This window comes from Pelophylax lessonae (assembly GCF_965119305.1).
Source record: "Pelophylax lessonae genome assembly, chromosome: 10".
In the NCBI taxonomy this organism is placed as follows: Eukaryota; Metazoa; Chordata; class Amphibia; order Anura; family Ranidae; genus Pelophylax; species Pelophylax lessonae.
The window spans coordinates 68,801,025-68,810,980 of NC_138777.1; the positions used below are offsets into that span (position 1 = coordinate 68,801,025).

Below are 9,956 nucleotides of genomic sequence, written 5' to 3' on the forward strand. Positions count from 1 at the left end.
ACCTGTGTTTGCATGCCTGAACTAAGGACAGATGGATTCAAGGAAGTAAATGCTACATTAATAATCTGCCTTTAATCAAGATGGCCACATCCAGAAATGCTATCAGCCTATCATAGAAATTGTTTGGACCAGGTGAGGTTCACTTTAACCTGCCGGCCCTTTAAGGGGTCTAAAATGCCAGGAGGCGGGGCTTATGGTCATGACTGCCATAATGGTCACATGATTGGGAGCTTTACGTTAGTCTCCGATAACTGTGCCAGGAGAACTAATGCACGCAAATATGTGGCTGCTCAGTGCCAAGGCCCACCCGCCGAGAGGCCGCATATTTGCTTAAGCAAATGATGCAAGCTGATTTACAGCAGAACTTCACTCTCTTAATCAATAGTGACTATTAGTAATCCTTATGCTGCTAGCATTAGCAAATAAATAAGAAGGTATATTATAGATACTTGTTTCAAACTTTATTTTTTTACATTTCTTCAGTTACTTCCTAGTTTCCAGTCCTGTGAAAATTAGGTCATATATCCCAGGAGTCTTCGGAGGGGTTTCATAGCCAAGCACACCCTTCTGCTTGCATGCCTGAGCCAAGGACAGACAGATTCCAGGAAGTAAATGCTATACAACAGTGGTCCTCAACTCCGGTCCTCAGGGCCCACTAACAGGCCAGATTTTAAGTATTACCTTGGGGAGATGCAGACTACAGTACTGCAATCACTGAGCAGCAAATTATATCACCTGGGATGTATTTCAGTTATCTTGCAAATGTGGCCTGTTAGTGGGCCCTGTAGGCCAGGGTTGAGGACTACTGCTATACAAATCATTAGTCCTTACTCAAGATGGTCATGTCCAAAAATGCTGGGGGGGGGATTTATTATGTTATTCAAAGTGATTTCTTAGTAAAATAAAGCATAGGAAATTAGAGAGATGGGGGAGTTTACAATGAGTATTTAAATATAAAAATTGCTTTTTGGTAAGTGGTGCTCAGATGCATTGTAGTTCTGCTTTAACTGATCACCCTTACCACCTTCTACACCTCTCTATTAAACTAACATCAGCAATGCATTTAGATTAAAGGAGAAGTTTACATTTGGTAACAAGTTACACCCATATTTAAGGTTTAACCTGTTACCAAAGATCACCTACCTGCGCCCCTCCAATGTTACAAATTAAAAAGAGCTGGGACATGCAGAGCTTCGGACCCCGTTCACACTGGGGCGACCTGGTCGCCTGACAGGTCGCCGTAGGTCGCCTGCCATAGAGAAGCTGTGGACCCGTTCTAATAGGAGCGACACAAGTCGCTCCGACTTAGAAAAAGGGTCCGGAGCTTCTTTGGGGCGACCTGCATTGACTTCAATGTTATGAAGTCCGTGCCGGCCGCTCCGAGGTTGCGGTGCGAGCTGCGCGCCGCGACCTGTGAGGTCGCTCCGGCAAGTCGGATCGCCCCAGTGTGAACGGACACACTGACACAGCTGTGCCATTCATTCATTCACAGAGATGTGTGGATGAATGAACTACAACTACCGCCTCCACTGCTGCAGATGACTTGCAGTTCCCAATGAACTGTGGGGGCGCTGGGGAGCGCTCTCATAGTTCATTGATCTTCCTGATGTCCAGTAACTGTCTGTCCGTACAGGAGGTATGGGCAGACAGTTATACTGAGATTCTGCAGGAGCCTGACATGGCAAGTGCAATGCTTCTTAGGCTCCAGAAAAAAAAATAAAAGAACGCACATTTTTTTACCTGCACAAATATGTGCATTTATCATTTTTTATTATTGTTGGCAAAGTAACTTACCATATACAATTAACAGAATGAAAATGGGGATGCTACCAGTAACCATTGCTTTCAGCAATCATAAAAATGTGAGTCAAGCCCCGTACACACGTACCGATTGTCGGCCGTAAATATTCGGCCGATTGTAGGCTTGTTAGTATGATGCTTCCGACAGCCGACAGCGCATTTTCGGCCGAACAGAATCGGGTGTGCAGGCATTAAAATTTTTGTTGGCCGTCACCAGAACGGCCGATTGTTCGCCAGTCAGTACAGATTTCGGCCGACAGACAGCAGATTAGCAAGACTGGGCATGCTCAGAAAAGAAAAAAAGACAAGGAAAGGTAACCATCACATGACATCACTTCTGCAGTCGGCTGTTGTTGGCCGACAAAATTTGTGTGCAGTCTTTTGCAGTTTTCAACAGACGACAGCCCTGGACAAAAGACGGCCGACGATCAGTACGTGTGTACGGGGCTTTATAGTTGATGAACTCCTCTTAACATTTACAGACAGCCCAATCTATAACTGCACAGAATTTGGCCAAAGGGACCGGCTGAGGATGAAAATCGAATTTTCAGGATGGGCTCTTACTAAAACATATCAGTCAGTGATGGAAGTTCTATTCCAGAGCTCACACTGCTTATGATAAACATCATCCAGAACATTTGTTCTTGCACATAAGTGCTTTGGAGCATTTTGTTGACAATTAATAAAACCCCCGGGAACCACAGCTGCCCGATGATTGTACCGAATCTCTGGAGACAAATTAAAGACGACTGAACACTGAATAAAGACTTAATCACACAATAATGCAAGATCTTCCACCGCAGGGATTCAAACCACAGACCTTAGGAACCACTGGAGGTCAAAAATCTCAAAAAGTACATCTTATGGTGACCCCTATTCATTTACTGTGACCAACAAAATCACATACAGCCATTATACTGAAGACATACAGTGCTGAATACATGTGTTATCATACAAACATCGGGTTCTGCTTGCTGTCCCAAAGGATTACAGTTGAAAAACACTGTTCCGGAATAAAAGCAGTCACATGTGTCTTGTTAAAGCAAGCTCTCAGTCAGCATTTTTTGCTATGGGGAATGCATAAAAGGTGTCAGTACACTGGTGTGATCCTAGGATACTCCATGCTCTATCACAGCTTTTATCAACCTTTTCAACACAGAGGAACTCTTAAAATAAGTTTCTGGTCTCGGGGAACCCCTGCTAAAAATGATCTACAACTCATGACACATTAGTGTGACAGTCAGTGGGAAGAATGCTCCTTACTCTTGTCATCATTGGGAAGAATGACCCCCTTACAGATAACTAAAAGGAACAATGGTGTCATTGGAAACTTGTCTGAGAGGCAGAAATTGCCCATTTCTCAAGGAACCCCTAGCACCTCAGGAGGAACCCTGGTCGAGAAACCTTGCTCTATAACCATATCAAACCACACAAAAAACCATGGCCCTTAGTGCCGGTTCACACTTGTGCGATTGCGAACGTATGCGATTGCAATGCGAATTTGCAGTGCGAGTTTACCTTGCACTTTTCAATAGTTCCAGCGCGATTGTAATGAAAATTGATTGCGTTGATTATGTTAATTAAGCTCAGGAGGGGTGGAGCTGAGGGGAAAACTAAAACAAAAAGTAAGAATTCGCACATATCTGAACTGATAATGCGAGTCAAGACCGATTTACATTGATGTCTATGGAGACTAAATTCGCAACGCAGCAAACTCGCACAAGACCCTTTTCATCATCGCATTATATTCGCATCTGAATCGCAATGCATAGATGTGAACGACCGTCGCGAATACAATGTATTTTGGGAATAGATGCGAATTTAGACTTTTCATAACGCAACGCAGTCGCAGTAAAATCGCACAATTGTGAACCGGCACTTCCTTATTTAACCATCCCCTCCCCTTTAAACACATGAATACATTTTTAATACATTTTCTATAGTTTTACTTTCAGAATCCTCACCTAGCACGACATATCTGGCCACCCACTTTTTCCTGGGATATAGACGTCACATCCCATGAGGCAGCTTGCAAGACCTCAATCATGTGCAGACAAGTGGCTAGTGTCTTCCAGGTCCCAGAGATCCATAGCATGCACATGCCACTTCTCATTTAAAAATGACAGCGCAGTAGCAGTGGGCACAAGGAGGACCTTAAAGAAAAAAATCAGGTGCGCTAAATTCACATGTGTCACACGTCAAGAGGTGTATGACACTATACTAAGTATCTACCACACTCCTACCACACAACAGGAGTGTGGTAGATACTTAGTATAGTGTCATACACCTCTTGACGTGTGACACGTGAATTTAGCGCACCTGATTTTTTTCTTTATTATTCTTTATCACCTTTGGTTCTAAGGTTGCAGCTTATTCACTTTAAAGATCCTGCGCACTAATACTTTTTACACACAAGGAGGACCTTGCCTCCAAGCACTCCATGGACTCCATGGACTAGCAAGTCCCCCCCCCCCCCCCCAATTCATATTCTAGAACAGCTACCCGAGAGATAAGCTTCTCCCATCGGACAGGAAACACATGATCCACAACAGTTAAAAGGCTTAAAGTTAGGTTAAAAAGTTAGTAGTTTTTCTTTATTACAGGGACAAGCATTAGGGACTTAAAATTACATTTTGGCTAGGGTAAGGTGAAGTCCCTCTTTAATTCAAAACTCATGGAAGAAATTAGATCACATATTTGGATAGTTCAGATTTTACCTTTAATCAATATCATCATGTCATTAAAGATTAAAGTGGAATTTCACCATAAAAGGGAAACTGCTTTCACATCTTTCCCCCTCCTCTCCCACTTTGAGGGTTTTTTTTTTTTTTAGGGAGGGAGCGAGTACTATTTTTAGCACCAATTTCCCCTCCAACCGTCTAGGTCAGGGGTCTTCAAAAAACGATGGCCCTCCAGTTGTTCAGGAACTGCAATGCCCATCATGCCTAGTCATATCTGTGAATGTCAGAATTTTACAATGCATCATTGGACTTGTAGTTCCGCAACAGCTGGAGGGCCAAAGTTTGAGTATCCCTGGCCTAGGAGATCAGAGCGGAAGTCCGCCCCCTCAAAAACCTTCCAGGAAAAGTTACAGGTCTCAGAAGGCTGCGGGACAATTCACAGAGCGCAGCGCCGTTCAAACATGCGCAGTGGGAAGTCACAAGAAATCACAGCCTGCCTCCCTTAGTACGCATGCCAGTGCTGGGGACCCCAAGACCAGTGACGAACCAGCCCAGGTGAGGACGGCTCTGGATCCATGAACAGGTAAGTGTCCTATTTTTTTAAGACCCCGTTCAGACAGGGGCGACGCGACTTGCTGGGGCGACCTGTGAAGTCACGGTGCACAGCGTGCACCCCGACGTCGGCGCGACATGCACGGACTTCATATCATTGAAGTCAGTGCAGGTCGCCTCCAGGTCGCCCCAAAGTAGTACAGGACCCTTTTTCTAAGTCGGAGCGACTTGTGTCGCTCCTATTAGAACAGGTCCTGGCAGGCGACCCACCGCGACTTGTCAGGCGACCAAGTCGCCTGACAAGTCGCGCTAGTGTGAATGGGGTCTAAAAAGAGTCAGCAGCTACAGTGTTTATATTTTGCTAAACCTGAAAACTAAAATCCTCTTTAAATGCAGCCACTTACCCACACAGAGATGCCAAGTGGAATCCTGCGTAATAAAAGGTCATTGCCAGTTCTGTAATGCCAGCACCCACTATGCCCGCTTCCCCCAGTCCTGTAACATCTCCTGTGTAGTTCATGTACAAATAGTAGTAGTAACTATAGCTGCGGACTTACTGTAGTAGGAGGATCCAGGTGTATCTCTCGGTCTGACCTGCCCGCTAACATTGCTTCCTTTGATTGACAGGAGACTCCTTGCCTGTCCCACCCTCAAGGTGTGAATGTACGCACCCACATTCCCATCCACATTAATGCCCATTCACAATGACAATTCTCATTGAATAACTGTAAATGTAGTTTGTCCCAGCAGCTCTGGAAAGCAAGTGGAAATTATGTCACGGTTTGCCTGATACCTCCTCAAGGTGCCCAGCCATAGCTGCACTCTCCCAATGAAAGCTATGATGACTGCAAAAAGGAATTTTTATTCTGATCTAGAAAGTTTCATGATAAAAAGGTATGTTTGTACTGTGCATATCTAACAGAATAGAACAAATTAAAGCCGAGTTCCACCCAAAAATGGAACTTTAAGGCCTCCTAACCCCCTGACATGCCCACTTGGCGTGTCATTTTTTGGGGGGGTAGTGGGTACCTAGATTTGACAGGTACCCCCCTTCCACGTCCGCATAGGCAGAAGTTCTCCTCTCCCCCTCCCTCCCTGCAATCTTCTGGGACACGTCACAGGTCCCAGAAAATTGCCCGTCCACTCAGGACACGCAGCGCGACTCGCACAGTGCACACCCAGCTGTAAAGCCTCAAGCTGTCATAGCCGGGTGCCCACACTAGAGATGCCAGCGTCGCGGGGAGAACTGAGGCTCCCCCCGGCCCCATTGCTGGACCATGGGACAGGTGAATGTGTCTTTATTAAACAGCAGCAACACTTTTTGTAGCTGCTGACTTTTAATAAACACAAAATTGGGTGGAACTCCGCTTGAACAAATATCCCGGAATTCAGCTAATGTCTGACTAGCACTGGACTATGCAAGTTAAACCCTGACCTTGACCAGAGGACAGCAATAACTGGAACTTGGTATAGTTGCCAGCTCACAGGCCAAATGACACTTCGCAAGTGTCACCAAGCTTGTTATGTACAATGATGATTGAAAGGACCTCCAACTAGATCTAAAATGTTAAAAACATGAAAATCTTCTGTTTAACTACTCATATCAGCTTCGTAAGCTCACAGAACTGCAGCACTAAAGGAAACATATTCAGCATGTAGATAATAAAAACCAAGTACTGTCCCAGGGAATAGGGAACTTCCAAAAAACGGGGTTACTCTAGGGCACATCCGTCAAATACAAAGCCTAGGAGCCGAATGCGGCCCACCAGGCCATTTCATGTGGCCCTCGCACCTCCCCTCCCCCAAAGTCACAGAAGTTGTCGGCATTCCCCCGCTAGATCCTGCGCTTCTCTGTGCAGCGTCATCTCCTATAACCTAAGTCAGCCAGTAATGGGGAGGATTCAGCAACAATCAATGGCTAACACACTACAATACTCCACATCATCTACAATGAGAAACCAAGCTGGAGCCTCAGGAATAATATACACACTAAAACTTTTCCACCCCCCCATCTTAATGCGTAAATATCATAAACATCACCTATATATGGATGTGGCTCATGAGCTGTCAAACTTCTACATACAAAAGTCAGTCATGGATGCTAGGCAGCGGATGAATCATGCATGCCCAACCCAATCAACAAATTAAAAATTGGCTCCGATTAAGTAGGCAAGAGTATAAACAAGCATACCATTCTAGGTCAGGTGTGCTCACAAGATCCCTTCATATAAACATGTGTAAGCTTATGCTCTCCTCAGATAAACATGCATTCCTTTTCTGGTCAACTGCACATTTATACTCTCATCTGTAATACCTCTAAAAAAAAAACATGCATAACCTTGTTGCCAAAGCGTGCATGTTTATACTTTCCTCAGTAACCTCCATATAAACATGCATACCCTTATTGGCCAAGTGTGCTTGTTTATAGCCTCATTAGTAACTCCATATAACATGCATAACTTTGTTGGCAAACTGTGCATGTTTATGCTCTCATCAGTAACCTCCATATAAAAATGCACACCCTTATTGGCCAACTGTGCATGTTTATGCTCTCATCAGTAACCTCCATATAAAAATGCACGCCCTTATTGGCCAATTGCGCATGTTTATGCTATCATCAGTAACCTCCATATAAACATGCATACACTTATTGGACAATTGCGCATGTTTAAAGCCTCATTAGTAACTCCATATAACATGCATACCTTTGTTGGCAAAGTGTGCATGTTTATGCCCTCATCATTAATCTCAATATAACCATGCATACCCTTATTGGCCAAGTGTGCTTGTTTATAGCCTCATTAGTAACTCCATATAACATGCATACCTTTTTTGGTAAACTGTGCATGTTTATGCTCTCATTAGTAACCTCCATATAAAAATGCATTCCCTTATTGGCCAAGTGTGCATGTTTATAGTCCCATTAGTAACATCCATAAAAACATGCATTCCCTTATCGGCTAAGTGTGTATGTTTTTGTGCTCATCAGATATCCCTATATAAACATGCATACTGTTATAGGCCACCCATACATGTTTACACTTTAATCAGATACCTCTATATAAACAAGTATACACTTATTGGCCAAGTGTGCATGTTTGTATGCTCACTAGATAACTCCATATAAACGTTCATTCTTTAAGCCCCCGTTCACACTAAGGCGACCTGGTCGCCTCCCGTAGGGAAGCTGCGGACCTGTTCTAATAGGAGCGACATAAGTCGCTCCGACTTAGAAAAAGGGTCCGGAGCTTCTTTGGGGCGACCGTCAGACTTCAATGTTATGAAGTCAGTGGCGGCCGCTCCGAGGTCTTAGCGCGCTGCTCGCACCGCGACCGAAGTAGCGTCGCCCCTATGTGAACGGGGGCTTACAGGCACAAGTGTGCATGTTTATGCCCTCATTCGCTAACTCCGTATAAACACACATTTACAGGCCAATCATACATGTTTATGCGCTCATCAGATACCCCCAGCTAATCATACAATGATAGGCAAAGTGTGTATATTCCTGAACCCATCAGATAACTGCCATATAAACATGCATACTCTTATAGACCATGTGTACATGTTTATGCTCTCATCAGATTCCTCCATATGATATAAACATGTATATCCTTATAGGTCAAGCATACATGTTTTATTTGTTTATCAGATACCCCCAGATAATCATACAATGATAGACAAAGTGTGTATATGCCTGTACCCATCAGATACCTGCCATATAAACATGCATACTCCTATAGACCATGTGTACATGTTAATGCTCTTATCAGATTCCTCCATACGTGTATATCCTTATAGGTCAAGCATACATGTTTTGTTTATCAGATACCCCCATCTAAACATACATAGGAAAATCATGCATGTTCCTGTACCCATCAGATACTGGCCATATAAACATGCACACTCTCATCAGCCAAGTGTACATGTTTATGTGCTCGGCATCCCTGGGGCTGGGACCAACAGGAACGACGTACACAAATCCAGCTGGCCATTGTTTTTTATCCCTGGCAGATGATTGGTTGAGCATACAGCATGGGCCCCATGTGAGGTCTTTCCTCCCAGATACAGAGGAGGAGGAGGGAGGGGCGCTGGAGCCCTGGCAACCACTCTGAGTGGAGGGAGACACCTGACTGGTTGCTAGGGACTACAGCTGCATGTGTAGTCAGCCCCGGCTCCCTCATGCTGGGACTTGTAGTACTACAGCAGCTGCTCACCAGAAGAAAGTGTTGGTCCCATCATCATAGACCTCAGACTCGGTGCTTCTCCGGGAGCTCTCCCCTCTGTGCTGGGGCTTACTGGTGAACAGCCTGGCCCGGTTCTCCGCTTCCTCCCAGCTCTGTCCGTCCAGGGAGGACTTCCGGGCCCCCTTCCTGCTCTCATGGCGTAGCATGGTTCAGCAGCTCTCCGCCGGCTTCATGTACACCGCCACCGATCCGAACTCTCCCACTACTGACCGGGGAGGAGGGGGCGGAGCGCAAGGCGCACGCTTTCACTGACCACGTGGGTCAGGTTGGCCACGTGATCCGGTGACGTCGTGCGCTCTGACAGTCGGCTGGACGAGGCGGCTCAGCCGTTGCCATGGGGAGGAGACTGGGGATCACGCCAGGCGAGGCTGAGGTTGCCACGCATGCGCTGTCCGCGGTGCTGAATTCAGTCTGCTATCGGTGCAGTTCTGTGAGAGCGGATGGTGGCGTGAGGGAGGGCGACAACAACAAGTGACATAAGGAAGTCTGTCCAGTGCTCTGTGAGGGGCGCAGGGGGCTCTGACTCCTCCTAGTTATAGACAGTGACCACACCCAGCCGTACAGGTCACCTGACAGTGTCATCACATCAGTGCTCGGCTTTTCAATGTCTCCTCAACACTGCAACACCCCCAATGTGAGGGCACAACACCCCCCAATGTGAGAGTACAACACCCCCCAA

At 45.6% G+C, this 9,956-nt stretch overlaps 1 protein-coding gene across 2 annotated transcripts in view; it reads right to left on the reverse strand.

Moving 5' to 3' along the window:
- The window catches only part of PTDSS2 (phosphatidylserine synthase 2), a 167,191-nt gene extending 157,661 nt beyond the window's left edge, over positions 1-9,530 (reverse strand). Inside the window, exon 1 of one of the 2 annotated variants that reach the window (XM_082270392.1) lies at positions 9,248-9,530. In XM_082270392.1, the coding sequence (XP_082126518.1) occupies positions 9,248-9,423 (176 nt within the window). In that variant the 5' untranslated portion in view covers positions 9,424-9,530. The remainder of the gene's footprint in view (positions 1-9,247) is intronic. The other variant, XM_082270393.1, reaches the window with a different exon arrangement.
- Between the last annotated feature and the right edge of the window lie 426 nt (positions 9,531-9,956).